This window comes from Phallusia mammillata, chromosome 4, assembly GCF_965637545.1.
Source record: "Phallusia mammillata chromosome 4, kaPhaMamm4.hap1.1, whole genome shotgun sequence".
Taxonomy (NCBI): Eukaryota; Metazoa; Chordata; class Ascidiacea; order Phlebobranchia; family Ascidiidae; genus Phallusia; species Phallusia mammillata.
In genome coordinates, this window is record NC_137255.1 from 4,488,258 (window position 1) to 4,505,962 (window position 17,705).

Here is a 17,705-nt window from a genome sequence, read left to right on the forward strand (position 1 = left end):
AAATTATGAACGTCTTCCCCTCTTTGGGACATTTGCTAATCTATGAGAATACGGATTTTTTTCCCCTTGGTTGCTCTCTAACGAAAATACGGTGCAACTGTGATCCGACAGACTTGTTTGATCGACGTGCTAGTAAGATGTTGTTTTCCTGTGCGAACTATCGCCTTTTGTTTGTGAAAGTGTAGCGCGTGGTCTATTCAGCGAGTCGACTTGTGATTTGGTGATCGTGTCAAAGGAAAACGATTTAAAGCTATTAAATCTGTTTTTAAAGTTGCTGCATACGGTCACCCCACAAAAGGTCATCCTAATTATTATAGTTTCAAATCTCAAGAACAGTTTGTCTCCCACACTTCCCCGTATGATACAAGTTTACGTTTTTTTGTAGTCTCACGAGCTTTATCTTTTTAGTTAAATGCACGCAGCACATTTTCGCCGCCTAACATTCTGTGGTTTCTTTTCTTGTGGAACCAAACCCTTATTCCTAACACGGATGGTTAGCTTTTAGGGACCCAGGAAACCCTCGACTGGTCCCACCAACGTTTCAAGTCAAGTAAAACTTTATTCGCATAGTCACCTTAACATCACAGCTTTATTGTTGGTGAGGTACGTCCGGTTGCATAAGACGGTTGTAACGACCGCTAGGTGCGCAGCCTGGCCTTGCGCCGTTCGTCACACTAGATAACCCTTTTTGTAAAACGCGCCCGTCCTACAGCCTGTCCTCCAAGACGACCCACTCTTGCATTTGCAACGAATGTTCTTTTTTGGCGATAAAAGGCAACGCTGACGAATAAACCAAGACGACAACGTCAATAGCAACGGCAACGGTTTTTCTGTAACCACAAATAACATACATAAGCCAGACGTACACATTATGACGTCATAGCGACCATCACACAATAAGCAATTTTAACAGTACACACAGGTCTTACTTAAATCCACGTTAATCAGTCACATTTTACATTAAAATTACTTACAATTACTCATAACAAGTCAAGTTACTGTTAAAATACACATTAACACAAGTTAAACACAAATCAAGTAAGAACATAAAACATACCAACTGTTGGGTAACCAGGGCTTTACTAGCACGCGGCTAGAGGTTCCACAACTGACAATTCAGCATTTTTGCTATTGCTCTTAACATTTACAGTTTCACTATAAACAAAATAGTCACAAGAAATTAGGATAAATTCACTTAAATTGACTGCAAACCTAGCAACTAACGCAGCTCACAAAAACGTGGCGTTCAAAGCACATGCTCTGTCGCGGATGAATATTTCAATACGTCACGAATAAAGGAGAACTTAAATCAGCCAAGCGGAACAATTAATTCTCGCTGTAACATACCCCCCGACGATGTGCGAACCCATGAGAACATCTTTACAACACACAAACAGCGAGAAAGGTAAACGTAACGAACAAACAAAACACTTTAAGCCTTCATAATCAAACACAACTTTGCGATCGGTCGTTTGAACGACCCAACGTGCGTTTTAACCAAAGCACTTCTCACAAACCCGGACTTATCCGGGTACGTTTCTACGATTCTTCCGGAAAGCCATTTTCCTCGTGGTGCCGAGTTGTCGACCAACAGGACCAGATCACCAGCGTCGAGGTTCTCTTCGGGAAATTGCCATTTCTGACGCGTCTGTAGCGTCAGCAGGTACTCATTTGTCCATCGGACCCAAAACTGGTCGGCCAAGTACTGGACCTGGCGCCAGTGTCGTCGAACGTAGTTGTCTTCCTTCACAAATACTCCGGGTGGCGAGATATCATGTCGCCCAATTAAAAGTAGGTGGTTCGGTGTCAGAGGCTCTCTGTCGGCAGGATCAAGACTGATGGGAGTCAAGGGCCTCGAGTTTAGGATGAACTCGACCTCAACAAGCAGCGTACTCAGCGTCTCGTCAGAAGGCACTTGCTGTCCCAACAATACACTCAAGATCTTGCGCACCGAACGAATTAGACGTTCCCAGACGCCACCCATGTGGCTGGCAGCAGGTGGGTTAAATGACCAGTCGACGCCCCACTGGCGAAGACGTTCTTCGATGTGAGTTTGATTCCATTTTTCAAGAGACTCGCGCAGTATGCGCTCAGCGCCGACGAAGTTCGTTCCATTATCACTGAAAATGCGCCTGGGCTTTCCGCGTCTTCCAATAAACCTTCGGAAAGCGTCAATAAATGAGTCAGTAGAAAGCGAGTGCGCTACTTCCAAATGCACAACACGCACGTTCATACACGTGAAGATGCAACCGTATCGTTTGACTTCACTTCTTCCTTGTTTTACGAGTATGGGTCCAAAGTAATCCACACCCACAGATGAAAACGGTGGCTCACCCGGAGTCGTGCGCTCAACAGGTAAGTCGGCCATCATTTGTTTCGAGACTGAAGCATTTCTTCTTCGACAAAACACACAGTTTCCAAGGATTCTTCTTACCGCTACACCACCTCGCACAATCCAATATCTCTGACGAACAATTGCCCAAGTGTGCGACATTCCGGAATGGCAAACATTAGCGTGTGTCTCGCGAATAATCAAAGTAGTAATATGATGTGCGTTTGGGAGAATCATCGGGTGTAATTTCAAAGGGAATCGGTGCCCTTTCCAGACGGCCACCCACTCGCAACACACCATCAATCAAAACAGGATTCAGTCTGTGAAGAGCCTTTGAGGGCAGTTTCTTCAAGACTTTCTTCTTTCCGCCGCGTTCTAAGTCTTCACACTTACACAAGGCGTCTATTTCTTCAGAAAACTGTCTTCCTTGAACATATTTGACAATCGCTAGCTCAGCCCTTTCAAGATCAGCGACAGTCAGTCTTTTGGATAGCTGTTGGTTCTTCTGAGAACGCAGATAGTCAACGAATCGCTGGAGCCAAGCAACTGCCTTCTTTAATTTCTTCCATGAAGAATAGCGACAAATTAAATCATCAAACAAACACTGCTCCTCTGCAACATGTACAGCCAACATTTTCTTCGGTTTCATGTTTAAATATTCCTCGGGAACATCTTTGGTATTCACAGGATTCGTAGGCCAGTGACGTTCATCGCTGCCTAAAAACGAAGGTCCGGTGAACCAACGCTTGTTTTGGAGAAAAGCCTTTACAGTGCACCCACGAGATGCGTCATCAGCTGGGTTCAGTGCAGTAGGAACATGCTTCCACTGCGACGCGTCGGATCCTTCCTCAATTTTTGCCAGTCGGTTGGCGAAAAAGGTACAAAAACGCTTATTTACGTTGTAAATGGATTGCAGAACTGCAGTTGAATCGGTCCAAAACACGGATCGTCCGATATCCAAGTCAAGTTCCTGCCTTAAAACTTGGTCCATCTTGACAGCAAGAGTAGCTGCGGTCAATTCCAATCTGGGAATAGATACCATCTTCAAAGGCGCAAGACGGGCCTTTCCAGTAACAAAAGAACAATGCACATTGCCTTGTTCATCCATTGTTCGCAAGTATGCGACTGTTCCGTATCCACAGGAAGACGCATCTGCGAAATGATGCAGCTCGTGCGTCTTGACTTCGAGCCCAGTTGTTTGGAAACACCTTTTAATCTTAATTACCGATAGACCTGGAAGCTCAGAAGTCCATGCGTTCCATCTCTTTTCTATATCCGGTGGAACTTCCTGATCCCAGCCATAATTATGGGTCCCCTTCCTTGAAGGGGACACATCTTGATTTTACTCGATTTCTTTTTTTTTTTTTTCTTTTTTTTTTCTTTTTTTTTTTTTTCTTCCCTGAAGTTTGTCCACCCCATTTTGCCCTGAAATGTTTGATGGATTTGGATGAAACTTTCACAGATGGTAGATATAGTTGTGTAGATGTGCCATCTGCTTCGTTTGTCATGATAACCCCAGTATTTACCCCGCTAGCCCCCAAAATGTAAAATGTGGTTTGTGCGCACCACAAACGTTAGTTTTGTGTGATGTTATAAAGCCAACTACATATGGTACTTATGTTTAAGGATTGCTTGGTGAACGTGTTTGCGGATAGCAGTCAAGGGGGTTGTTCACAGCCTTGTGACGTCACAAGTCATTACGGTTGTTGGTTAAAACGCCCCCTAGTGGTCAAAATTGAAACATTTGCCGATTTGGACAAAATTTTACAGGATTGTTGTTTGGGTCATTGCAGTTTCATATTTTCAACATTAGGGTGAAGAACCCCATCAGTTACCCCACTAGCCCCCTAAAATGGGTGAATTTTTAAACAGGGTCGGAATTGGCTGAAATTTGGATAGCTTGTACAATTTGCCATTTACAAATGATGATTGTTGTGTTAAACCCTGTAGCCCCAGCATTTACCCCACTAGCCCCCTAAAATGGGTGAATTTTTAAACAGGGTTGGATTTGGCTGAAATTTGGATAGCTTGTACAATTTGCCATTGACAAATGACGATTGTTGTGTTAAACCCTGTAGCCCCAGCATTTACCCCACTAGCCCCCTAAAAAGGGTAAATTTTTTAAACAGGGTCGGAATTGGCTGAAATTTGGATAGCTTGTACAATTTGCCATTTACAAATGACGATTGTTGTGTTAAACCCTGTAGCCCCAATAGTCACCCTACTAGCCCCCTAAAATGGGTGAGTTTTTAAACAGTGCGCAATTGTTGGAAATGTTATGCCATTTATAGGTATCGATTGTTGTGTTTTACTTCTTTGTTTTAAACTAGACAAACTTTAAACAATGCTTGAATTGAGTCGATTTGTATAGTTTGAACTTTGCATAGCGTGGCTATTTAATCCTAGTACCAATCACAGTGTTTTACTTTACAACACCAAAGTTTCTTATGGTTATCTCTTGAAATGCAGTATTTACAACTTTGCATGTGTGGGGACCCATTAGTTTCTGCCTGCAGAAACAACTAACGTTTTAAAAGACGGTGGCTAATATGGGACCCAATATAAAATAAGTGAAGGAATTATATTTATGTTTTAAAATAGATCATAGTGTATGTGCAAGGGCAATATGTGCTAAGCCACCCTTCTAGTTTTCTTTGCAAAGCTCCTGCAAAAGCTTTCGCGCATGTAATACTACAGGCGCAACGAAACCCAAGGGATCGAACAAGGAGCTGACCACGGAAAGTATTCCTCTCCTCGTTACAGGCTTCTTTTTGACCTTTACGTCAAATTCAAACACATCGGAGCGAAAATTCCACAACACTCCAAGCACACGTTCCATGTGCTTTACATCAACATTTAATATAATGGACTGTACAGATCTATCTTCGGTTGGGACTGACGACAACACACGCTCGCTGTTGCTCACCCATTTTCTGAGCCGAAATCCTCCGAGCTGCAACAATTCACGCAACTCGCCGGCCAATTTGATTGCATCGTCTTCGTTCTTTACGGACTTCAAACAATCATCCACGTAGAAGTTTTGTTTCACTGTCGAAACCGCTTCAGAACTGAAATTCTCCTTGTTATCTTCGGCAGTTTTCTGCAAACAGTACCCAGCACAGCAAGGAGATGAGGCTGCACCGAATATGTGTACCAGCATCTGGTAATCAACGGGTTCACGTGACAAATCGCCTTCAGGCCACCAAACGAATCTTAGTGCAGATGTATCGATCGGATCAACCTTTACCTGGTGAAACATCGCTTCTACATCGGCGACAAACGCAACTGGTTCCTGGCGAAATCGAACAAGCGTCCCAAAAAGACTGTTGAGCAAATCTGGGCCTTGCAAAAGCTGGTCATTCAGCGAAATATTATGATATCTGGCGGCGCAGTCAAAGACGACCCTCACCTTTCCAGGTTTCTGCGGGTGTACAACCGGGTGATGCGGCAGGTACCAAACAGCGCCATCTTCCGGCTCATTGTCGTCGCCCTTTAAACGTCTGGCATAACCCTCGTTCAAGTAGGTATCCAACGTTTGCTTGTACTTCTCATACAGCTGCGAATCAGTTTCCAATCGCCGTTTTAAGTATGACAAACGCTTCATTGCCATAGCACGGTTATTTGGCAAGTTTGGAGCACCTGGTCTCCATGGCAATCGCAGTTGGTAGTGTCCGTTATGACACTTCACTGAGCTTTCCATCTGCTTCAATGCGTATCTGTCTTCTTTCGACAGTGTCGTTCTGGGTGATAACGCGGTTTGGCCAAAGTCGCTTTCCCACATGCATTTTATCTGTTGGTGCAACGTTTCGTCCTGCGAGGTTACAAAATTCACCCGTATCTGTGAACTTCTTGAACCATTACTATGACAAGGACCTACAAGCGACCAACCGAGCATAGAACGCACGGCACTTGGCTCCTTTCTTCCGCCTCTTCGTTCATCATTTATCCAGAACACCTCGGGAACGTTCGCTCCAATCAGCAACATGACTTCCCCATGGGGCAAGACAGGAAACTCTAAGTTACGCAAGTGAGGCCACCGCCAAAGCGACCCTTCCGGTATTCTGTTCGGGGAGACTGGCAAACTGTCCACGCTCAAAACGTCGTTTAATCGTACGGATTGCTTCCCGTCGAGCGACGCCACCGTTAAATCGACGGCCAAACCCTCTCTTCTCTGTGACCTATCACTGACAGTGGTCAAGGAGTACGTTGTCTTTCTCCCCCCGACGTCTAGCTGCTCGATCAGTCGTTTGTCACACAAGGTTGTAGTCGATCCTTGGTCCAAAAAGGCGTAAGTTTCCAGCTTTCTACCATTACTGGCTGTAACCATTACCGGCACTATGTTAAGGTACACACTCTCTGCTTGAGTGCTCATGCAAGTCCAGGTGACAGTTGCATTTGATGATGTGGGTTTCTCTTCTGAGGCCTGCGTAGACGCTTCGCGTACGGGTGCAGTTGAAGAAGTCTTCCATTCTGTCCAGTGCAGAAGGTTGTGATGCTTTCCACGGCATCCGCCGATGGTGCAAGAGCTTGGTAAACTACATGTTCTTGCTATATGACCCTTTACGAAACAATTGTCACACAGCCGAACTTGACGCAGAAACTTTCTTCGCTCTACAAAGGTTTTCCGTTTGAACACGTCGCAATTGCCAAGGTCGTGTGATTTACTGCACAAAGGACATCCCTGCTTCTGAGGACTTCTCGGTTCAGCCTTACGCTCGTTTCCCGGAGCAACCGATGTCGCATGAGTCGATGCTCTTGTCCTCGTCGTAGGAGATTTGCTGCGCCTTTTCTGCGTATCTCTGTCCTTCCGAGGACCCAACACTCGACCAAACATCGTGGTTCCAATGTACGCTTCTTTCTTAACGAATTCAACAAGGTGACAGAAACGAGGCTCTTCCCCATTCCTTTCAATTTTAGCAGCATGTCTTCTCCATTGACTTTGCAGTGCAAACGGCAATCGCTTTATTATATTCAGCATATTTTCAAAATTGTTGATGTCTGCGAAGTATCCCAGATGAGTCAGGGTCACTAGACACTCTTCTAATGCCTGTGCTAGATCTATCAGTCCGTCAGTATCATCGGATTTCAGATAAGGCCAGTGACTTAGCTTATCCACGTACGCACGTGCGACTATGATAGGACGTCCATACCGCTCGAATAACAACTCGCGAGCCCTTCGGTAACCTTCCGGAGGGTCAAGGCCAATGCAAAAGGCAATCATTGCATGTGCTTCTTTTCGACAGTATTGGATGAGATAATTAAGCTTCACACTGTCGCTGTCTACACGTCGACCAATATTTTCGTCAAAGCTTATCATGAAACGCGTGTACATTAGCGGATCACCTTCAAAATACAATAGCTGTGGTCTGGGAAGCTCCATCCCTGCCTTCAACACTGCAGCAACACGGCACAGGTCACTCACCTCCGGCTCATGATTCAGCACTTCCGTTTTTGTTTTAGGTTCGCAACGCGATGAGGACGGAATGTCCGTTACCTGCGCTTCTAAACTGCTTCTGTTAATATTGCCGGACTCTGGTGCATGCCTTTCCTCTTTTACTACTTCGAGTTTGGACTCAGGTGTGAAGAGGACTGGTAATTTAACTTGCTTCTCAGGCTGAAATCCAGCAAAACATGACCCAGATGAAGATGTCCTTTCCCATAAGTCAGCTTCCGCTGTGGCCGCCTTTATCTTATGATCAGCTTCGAGAATTTTTAATTGATTTTCAGAGGATTTAAGTAAACTTTCTGCTTCCATTTTTTTCTGCAGAAACTCCTTTTCCAGAAGTGCGACCTCTTTTCTCACGCGCGCTTCAGTACGTTTGCAACTCGACCTCGAGCTAGCATATGAACCAGTCTTGCTTCTAGAACCAAAATCGCTGGCAGACGGTTCCTTGCTTGAGTATTCAGGCGGTTTGGAACGCCTTACTTCCTCTAACCATTCTTCTGTGCGCGCATCAAATTCTTGCTTGCCACTTCGCAAACTTGAGAGCGCAGCATTAATTTTTCTTCTATCTTTTTTCTTTTTAACAAAATCCAGCCGTGTTGTATGTTTGCCAACACATTGGTCGTGCAGGAAATCAATGGCTGAAGTCTTCTCTTTTAACTGTTGCACATTCGAGGAATCAATCATAATTTCCTCTGCATCTTGATATGCCAAGTTCAGTCGTTTAACTAAATTGTCAAGAGTGTGTTGAGATTCAACCATCTTGATAGCTCTACCAACGATGTTAGAAAGTTCGAAGTTGAAAACCTTTATTTTCAACGAGTTGAAAAACTTTATTTTTCAACAGTTTTTCCGTAAGTTGAAAAACTTTAATGTAACGACCGCTAGGTGCGCAGCCTGGCCTTGCGCCGTTCGTCACACTAGATAACCCTTTTTGTAAAACGCGCCCGTCCTACAGCCTGTCCTCCAAGACGACCCACTCTTGCATTTGCAACGAATGTTCTTTTTTGGCGATAAAAGGCAACGCTGACGAATAAACCAAGACGACAACGTCAATAGCAACGGCAACGGTTTTTCTGTAACCACAAATAACATACATAAGCCAGACGTACACATTATGACGTCATAGCGACCATCACACAATAAGCAATTTTAACAGTACACACAGGTCTTACTTAAATCCACGTTAATCAGTCACATTTTACATTAAAATTACTTACAATTACTCATAACAAGTCAAGTTACTGTTAAAATACACATTAACACAAGTTAAACACAAATCAAGTAAGAACATAAAACATACCAACTGTTGGGTAACCAGGGCTTTACTAGCACGCGGCTAGAGGTTCCACAACTGACAATTCAGCATTTTTGCTATTGCTCTTAACATTTACAGTTTCACTATAAACAAAATAGTCACAAGAAATTAGGATAAATTCACTTAAATTGACTGCAAACCTAGCAACTAACGCAGCTCACAAAAACGTGGCGTTCAAAGCACATGCTCTGTCGCGGATGAATATTTCAATACGTCACGAATAAAGGAGAACTTAAATCAGCCAAGCGGAACAATTAATTCTCGCTGTAACAACGGTAGTTGAACCCGCGGGTTCTGCTGGCCAAATGAAACCCGCCTATACGGAAACAGCAGCGAGGTTACTCGGAAGACATTAGTTTGTTAAGTTCGGATTTACCGTGATGAAAACTTCGAAATTGACTCTAGAATTAATCAGCTTTGGGGGACGCAGTTTGGCAATCGGAAAAATATACCATGTTTTGTGATCGCCAAGATTTTTTCACGTTCAGAAAATGTTTTGTTAGCACATTGTCTCCATTAGATTAATAGACAGATTATTGGTTCAACGCTAAAAACGTTATGTGCATTGCATGCAAGCATTTTTACTTTAGGAAAGGTGTAGCTTATCTTCTGTTAATGGATAACTAGGGTTTGTGCTAGTCAGAAGGCTGGCCATTTGAACTTTAGTCGTTCAGTACTGTGTTCACATCGGTGTACAAAATTCAAAACTAAATTACACGGTAGTTTAGAGGAACTAGCTGATAAGTATGTTTCCAAGATTAAAAAAGCTGTTTTATCACAATTTTGCCTTTTTCTCGTTAGAAGTTTTGCTGGAAGCAAAGTTTTGTGCACGAAAAACAAGTACTGCTGGAATCTTACTGTTCATAAACGAATTTAAAACAGTTGTACGTAGGGTTATAGGCAGTGGTGGGATTCAGTCGGTTCGCACCGGTTCTATAGAACCGTCTCCCTATTTTTTTAGATCAGCAAACCGGTTAGCATTACTGGTTTCTTTCACTGGACTTTTGTACCCGATCCGGCTGAAAAAATTGACTTTTGTGATAGAACCGGTTGACGAACAATTTGAATCCCACCACTGGTTATAGGACTTTTGCAACCATGAATTTTTGCTTTGCCAATCTGTGACCGCTACATATGTACGTTTTTAAATAGTTGTTTAACAGATCGTCACTGTAAATGGCAAAAAACAACTTCTGCGTTTTTGAGTTTGCAAATGACGCCTTGCAACCACCGATGGTCGAGAAAAAAGTATTTTTTATCGGCTAGGTTAGTGCTTGCAACTGGCAACTGAGAACTGACATCTTTTTCAAATATTTTTTATGGCAAAACCGGCGAAACATTTCTTTAACAAATGGGGATTTCCCTCAAGTGAGAACGCTTGGGGAGAAACTGAAACTAATCTCGAACATTGCAGGAGTGTGTATAGCATAACAATGGAATAAACCTTTAATGGCAATGGAATAAACCTTTAATGCTAGATGGTTTATAGGTTGTGTTGCTTATGCTGGAATGTGTTACTGCCAGTATTAAACACTGCAGAGTGTTTACTCGCGATAAACCTAACTTCTGTTGACCATAGGTCTACATGATTCATTGCAGTTGCCTTTCACTGTTGACGCTTGATAATGTATTATAGCCACTTTGAGCGTGGTGATTGCTTCAGTACACAGGTTTCCAAACTTTTTTCACAGATCCTGTTATTTTAGTAATAATGCACTGGGGGATTCTTAGTAGAGTTCTTTCTCATAAATCTATGAACAATCTAGTCTCGAGTTTAAGAAATAATTATAAATGAATTTAAAATTTCTCGTTTCTTAAGAAACAGAATAGTTAGAAATTGAGGAACCCCAATTGTTAGTGTACTAGCCCTAATGCTGCCTTTCTCAAACTATGACATGTGTGCGATTCAGATGGGACTTCCCAGAGCTTGTCACCTTTTAACAGTTCTATTTGAAGTTAGATTAGCAAAAAATTGTCGAAAAAATAGTTTAGTAAACCAAGTAATGCTCCTTTGTTCCATCACAATAACAAATTATGGAATTTGTTTATTTACAAATAATAATTTCTGTGAAGTCTGGGATGTAGCAAGTTGCCCCGGAACATTCTTATGTATTGAAAACAGGTTATAATGGGTAAAATTATTTCTTCATGGCAATGTTAAAATATATGTGTAAGAAGTAAATTATTTTATGGTTAATTTAAGCTGTAGGGGTGCACAAGCTGTATAAACCACATGCTTTATATACCTGACAAATGTTCTTCGATAAGTTTTACTAAACAAAAATGTAATGTTGTTGTGGACCACAGTTTGTATTGCTATCACCAACAAGTGATATTATAACTATGTTCTAACACTAAATTAACTTGATTACAATTGTACTTTAAAAAACTGATTTTAACAGAACTGTATTTTTATATTAGGGTTAAAATATGACCTGTTTTGCAATGTTTTTTTGCAGTATGGTACTTTTGATTTATAGAAGCATAGCATTGTGTCTTAAGTTTTGTGTTGGTTGTAACTTCATGCAGTAACTATGCTACCCATTAATGATGCTGTTATGAAGCATCAAGCTTGGTTGGGTCAACTACTCATTAAGTAAGTTTTTTATGTAAGTTGATGACACAGTAACAAAGCTAAAATAACTTTTACTCCATTTTTTTACAACTTCTAATTATGGATGTAGTGACCGAAATGCAGCAGATTCCACTTGTGATTTGGTGCTGGAGTCAGAGGGAAAGCAATTCAAAGTTCATAAAAGTGTGTTGATGCTTGTTTCAAACTATTTCAGAAGAATGTTTACGATTGAGGTAATGGCTGATTGCAAGTTTTAAAGTTTAACAAAACTTGGTTGACTTGTAGACATATGCGTCCATCTAAAAAATTCGAAATAGGCCTTTTTTAAGGGTAAAGCTGGTCCAATAAGCGCCAAAGTATAACATAAATAAATGAAAAAAGCAACCTGTGGAAGCAGCTCCTTTCCTCTTTATTTACTCATGACAACACAAAGTTGCATGTCAAAACATTTTTAAACATGGAATGTTTAGTGGAATAAATTATATAGCACTACCCCCCACATATTGATTTTCAGGCAGCAATTGCTACACAAGTTTTACTAAATAGAACAAAACTTTACCAAACTTTTTTTACATGCGAACACAACATTAAGCAATCAGGCAGTGGCGGCTCGTGCCTAAAACTTCTGGGGGTGCTGCTCCAAATTTTAGCCTTTATTTAACACATATATATAAGTTATAAATATAGAAAAGCCACATTTCTAGATTTCCAGCCATTGTTTTGTGTAGAAAAACAAGTAATACAAATTTTAATTAGTAACTCAATTGTGACATAATTTTGTTATGCATTAATGTGCACGAGTGTAAACAGCAGACAGTATCATTGGGGAATTTTGTTTACTTGCATGCCAATGGGCCAAACTCAATAACATGCAGTAATAATGTGACACAAAAACACACGTGACACAGACTCGAAACTAAGCGGATGTTAATACCGTAAATCACAACAACTTCTTCTGTGATTTCCAAATGACAACTAAGAAACTGTTTGTTTCTATTTAGTGCTAGCACTGCAAAAGCAAGTCTTTTGGAAATAATGGTGTCCCTTAGAAAAGTTTGCATCCTTTTCAGTGTTGAAAAGAATCGTTTTGCCTTAAGGGCTCATGGAAATTGCAAAAGGGATTTTTCATCTTAACTTGTCAAAACATCATCTTTCAAAGTAATCATAAACATCAGATCTACAGAAACATTTTTAATTCGGTAACTAGCTTTTCTTTGTCAACAATAGGATATGCTTGGTGGCCACTATTATCTCCTCTGTAGAACCAATTTAGCAGCTACTGTTTATAGAAACAGTACATGTGGTGTTAAAAAACCAAAACTTAAAATGGTCATCACTCAGTTATTCAAAATTCCTGTGGCTTCTGCAATTGTTTGTTCTGCATTTGATATTGCCTGAATTTCAGTGAGGCATTTAAATTCACAGTCACAGAGCTATTTTTCTTTGGTAGCATTCAGAACTAAAACTATTTCTTGTTGTTGCCTATTCCTGAGTATTTCTTGTTGTTGCCTATTCCTGCATGACATATTTATGAAATAGCAGATGTTTTATCCCATTCTGTCTTAAAACTTTTTAACTCAGTTATTTATTATAAAGGTTAATCGTGACTTTTCAAGGTGGTAGATACACCAAAAGTCACGACTAACCTTCAAAAAAATAAGTTGAAAGATAGCAAAATAGTTATTTAACTATACTCACTGCCGAACTTAAGAATATAGTGCACAGGTTTTGCTTTGGCACTCAATAGACCCGGAACAGATGACTACATGTTGGATTGCCAGTTCACACGCTATGTGATTGGTGGAGCTGCACGAACCGCAGCACCCTGTCGCCCATTCCGCCTGGCATGTTGCTTTTACAAGTGTGCATGCGCACAACTGCAAAACGTCATGTAACGTCATGAAACGTCACAAAACTGGAACTGCAGCTCCAGCATAGACAACTTATTAATTCCATGATTTTTTAAATTTGTTTTTTTTTCAAAAAAAAGGTGATTAAGGGGCAAATTATGTTTATGATATATTACTAACGAATAAAAAAAAAATAATAATAAAAGTTACATGTAATATTATATTAGGAGTATTAAGTAAAAATACTGGGGGGATGCTGCAGCTCCGTAGCACCCTAGCACGAGCCGCCCCTGTTCATAGGTTAAGTAAACATAATGTTTACCTTTTTTCATGAGCACAATTTTGCAGATGAAAGAAAAATATGAAGGCATCGTTAGAATGCAAAAGATTCCACATCAGCGACTTGCAAATATCATTCAGTTCATTTATTCTGGTCAAATTGAAATAACAAAAGAAAACATGTTTGATGTTTTGGATGATGCAGAATACACTGAAATTAAAGGTTTTCTGAGTTTCTTGACATTTTGCAATGCATGACATTAAAAATTAAAAAAAAAAACTATTGTGAAACTGTTCTTTTGCAGTTCTCAAAGCAAAATGTACTGCCTTTCTCCTGAGTGTGGTATCTGCTGACAATTGCTTAAGACTCCGGGCTTATGCTCAGCGATACAACCTGGATGGTTTAGTTACAAAAGCAAACCACTGTATTGTGGAAAACTTTGAAGCTGTTGTACAAAGTGAGGATTTTAAGCAACTTGAATTTGATGATGTGTCTTACATCCTTGACAATCGAATCAAAGTATGTAACGTATTTTATTGTAGACATGTTATTATTTGATTTTTTTGCTGGTGTGTTGATGTATAAAATAATTGATTTAACACTAAATTATGGTGTGCCGGGCCTATTAAAGGGGCGACATGCCAAATCAAGCCATCTTCAAAGCATTGACATATTGCAAAGCACAGACTACAAACTAGACTGTTATGGGATTCAAACACATGTCAGGGCACATTGCGGCAATCATGCTCTGCCAACTGAACTACACAGGCTCAATGGTAAACAAACTAAAAGTCGAATCACACACATGGTTGCCTGTCCTGTATGCTGCACAAATGAATATTTCCACTTTTATGTAATTATGTACAGAACTATGAGGAAGCTGTTTTCACTGGAATTGTGCAATGGGTTTATCACAACCCTCTTCAACGTGAGGATTTGTTTGTGAAACTTTACTCTAAACTAGATCTTTCTTTGATGGCAGTTGACTTTCTGACTAAAGTTTATGAGGAGGTAATTGTACAACTTGTCTCGAAAAGTAAATGTGTTATGCCTGTCTCGGTATGATACTGATGCAATTTGTCATCAAAACATGTGGAGCATTCATCTGACATTGAGCATTTGTTAATGTTTAATCTAAATAAGATACCTGAAAAGGACGGTTGGCTCAAATAAATGCTGTGCATGTTGTACTAAATGTTCATATATTGTGAACTGGAACTTATCCTTGCAATAGGAAAACCCTCACCAGGAAAGAGGTATCACAAACACTTTTGTACCCATGGTGAAGACCCCTGATTTTATGGTTATTAGTTTATTAGAGATGCAGTTTTGTCACAATCGTTAAAATTTTACTTGTAAAATATTGTGTTGTTTTTTACTTGATTTAACATTGGGTTAAACTTACTCGAAAACTTACAAACTTACTGCCTAATTTTTTAAAAAGAAATAAAACTTCAAGTATCCTGAACCTCAACTCATTTTTGAGTCAAAACATAAACAAAATAAATTATAAATTATAAAATAAATTAAGTAGTTTATCAACAATTTGCCATTTTTACTTCACAGAACTTGGTGAAAAACAACATGGTTTGTTTAAACTTGTTGACCCAAGCTTCTCTTATAATGAACATGAAATTTCAAGGTATTTGTTTGTTTTTGCTTGTTGAAGTACAACTAATTTTGTAAACCTTTTTACTCAAAGGTGAGAAACACTCCAAACAGTTTCTTTTAATTGGTGGAGAAAATACGGAACAAGATTGTGTTGTTTATGATGTTATCACCAAACAAGGAAGGCAACTCCCAGTAATATTTGTTTTCTTGTGAGCGCTTAACAAACCACATATAAATCTGTCTGTTCAACTATAAATTGAAAATTATTGTTTTTTATGCCTTAATATAGCATGTGTGTTTTATTTTGTGATGAAAACAAACAATGTTCAAACAAGCTGCTGTATTCCCAGTTTAATGATGTAAAATTTATGAATGGAAACCACCTCAAGTACATGTAATGATGTAGACTTTGTTTTGTTATTATTAATCACACTTTTATGCTTCCTAATATGTAGGTTATTTTTTATGTTCAAAACCAATGTTTTAAATCTGCTTACCTTTTGCTCCTTTTGCAACTACAGTATTTGACGTTTTTGTGGATACTGTAATAGAAAATTTTTAAGCTGTTTGTTTAAACAGAAACTCCAAGCACCACGATGTGGAGCATTATCAGTAAAAGTTGGAAATAAAGTTTATGTCGTTGGAGGTGCTAAATCTTGTGATGGTGAAAATCCACACAAAAGTGGAGAAATGCTTGACCTGAATGAACAAACAGGATGGATTGCAATACCAGACATGAGAGAAGCACGTTTTTATTGTGGATCAGCATTAATTCAAAGTAGGCTTTTCTCTGTTAACTGTTATTTTGTTTATGTTATTGCTTTTTAAAATAAGGTAACATGTAGAAAAGTTGCTACTAAAGGGTACAGCTTTTTCTGTAATATCTAGTGGATAACATAGCAGTTAGTTTTAAAAAGTTATTTTTTAAAATATAAGTTCTTGTGTTGTTAGATACTTTGCTTTCTGTACTGTAGTTTATTTTGAGTTTTGATTTGATTACGCTTGATGACAGAAAACTGAGCAACACAATTCCACAATAATATAGCAGCACAGTTCTGAAAGTTTTTGTAGCACAAGAACAGTGGAGGGCACAATTAGTGAATAATGGCAAAATGTGCAGGTTTTATGTTGCATATAGTGTATTGTATTTGTAATTTTCAATCTAATTAGTTGTACCTCACACAAACTGATTTTAAAACTCTTAAAAATCACCATGATGAGGTGTACTGAATTAGTGGTACAAAGTATCTGTGTACCATCGTGTCAACACAGAGATTCAGACTTGCAAGACATGTGTTACGTATGTTAGACAAACGGGCTTTGAAAATTGCTATGAGCTGGACACCGCAAGGGAAAAGAAAAAAGGGAAGGCCAAAACTTACCTGGAGGGTGTATTTCTGCAAATATCTGAAAATAAGAGAGTTAAACGTGAAGAAGATGGAGGCCATCACAAAAGACAGGAAAAAGTGAAACATGCTTGCTGCCCAACGTGCTTAAGAGCACAGGAAACTAATTTATAATAATAATAAAAACAATTACCAACAATTTCTAGTGCAGTTAATGGTTACGAATTTGGTAATATTAAAACAATTCAGAGATGAAGGGCGAAGTTGGTTGTGAACAAACCATATACATTACTATTTTTTAGTAGTGCAAAAAGTCACATTTACAGTATTACACTTTGACAGTCAAGACCCATGAACTTATGAACAAATATTTTACTTTTAGTGAATGTAGAAATGGCAATTAACAAACTAGTTCATCAGTGTTAAATACAACAAAAAAATAAAACATTATACACTTGTATTTTTTTAGTTGCAGATTTTCTCTATGTTACTGGAGGTTACAATGGTGAAATACTGTCAAGTTGTGAAAAGTTTGACATCTACAACAAAAAGTGGATGAGCATAAGTGATATGTTGCATGAAAGACGAGAACATGGAACTGTTGTTTGCAATGGTAAGTTTAGGAAGGGTTGGAAACACTGCACCGATTAAAAATTGCTTGTAAGCACAAATGTCGAACTTTGAAGCCTTGTAGAGTTTTGTAGTACACTCTTAAAATATTCCTAATTAAACGAAAAGCTAGGTGCGCCTGGAAATGACTTGGGCTGTTAGCAAATTTACACTGCACATAGATCAGTTGGTGGACAGCAAATAAAAATCTCAGTAAGTTTAGTTGTGGTGCTTCAATTTTTTTTTAATAGGCCAATATATTATTCTTCTCAATAAAACATGATTCAATCAAATTAGTTGTTCTGCAAGAAGTGGTGAGGTTGTCAGTACAGAGCGTCCAG

The 17,705-nt window shown here is 39.6% G+C and overlaps 3 protein-coding genes and 1 long non-coding RNA gene across 4 annotated transcripts in view; 2 read left to right on the forward strand and 2 right to left on the reverse strand.

Annotated features, from left to right (window-relative positions):
- The window catches only part of LOC145222323 (uncharacterized), a 44,535-nt gene that overhangs the window by 24,059 nt on the left and 2,771 nt on the right, over positions 1-17,705 (forward strand). The gene's annotated exons all lie outside the window — the stretch shown is intronic.
- LOC145222264 (uncharacterized) lies at positions 4,840-8,537 on the reverse strand. The gene has a single exon (XM_080088351.1). It carries the CDS (start codon positions 8,535-8,537, stop codon positions 4,977-4,979), a length of 3,561 nt encoding a protein of 1,186 aa, XP_079944477.1. The 3' UTR covers positions 4,840-4,976.
- On the reverse strand, positions 8,758-9,360 carry LOC145222335 (uncharacterized). Its single transcript, XR_013859313.1, has 2 exons — positions 9,079-9,360; positions 8,758-8,851 (listed from the first exon to the last, which is right to left on the reverse strand). It is a non-coding gene; the product is annotated as an uncharacterized LOC145222335 (long non-coding RNA).
- LOC145222331 (kelch-like protein 28) lies at positions 11,561-15,595 on the forward strand. Its single transcript, XM_080088435.1, has 6 exons — positions 11,561-11,689; positions 11,778-11,901; positions 13,867-14,020; positions 14,103-14,317; positions 14,666-14,809; positions 15,501-15,595. Exons 1-6 carry the CDS (start codon positions 11,628-11,630, stop codon positions 15,528-15,530), a joined length of 729 nt encoding a protein of 242 aa, XP_079944561.1. The 5' UTR covers positions 11,561-11,627; the 3' UTR covers positions 15,531-15,595.

Coding starts and splice junctions, on each gene's coding strand:
- LOC145222331 (XM_080088435.1), top strand. CDS start 11,628: ATGCTACCCATTAATGATGCTGTTATGAAGCATCAAGCTTGGTTGGGT. Junction 14,021..14,102: donor AGAATACACTGAAATTAAAG/GTTTTCTGAGTT, acceptor GTTCTTTTGCAG/TTCTCAAAGCAAAATGTACT. Junction 14,810..15,500: donor TGACTAAAGTTTATGAGGAG/GTAATTGTACAA, acceptor TTTTACTCAAAG/GTGAGAAACACTCCAAACAG.
- LOC145222264 (XM_080088351.1), bottom strand. CDS start 8,537: ATGGTTGAATCTCAACACACTCTTGACAATTTAGTTAAACGACTGAAC.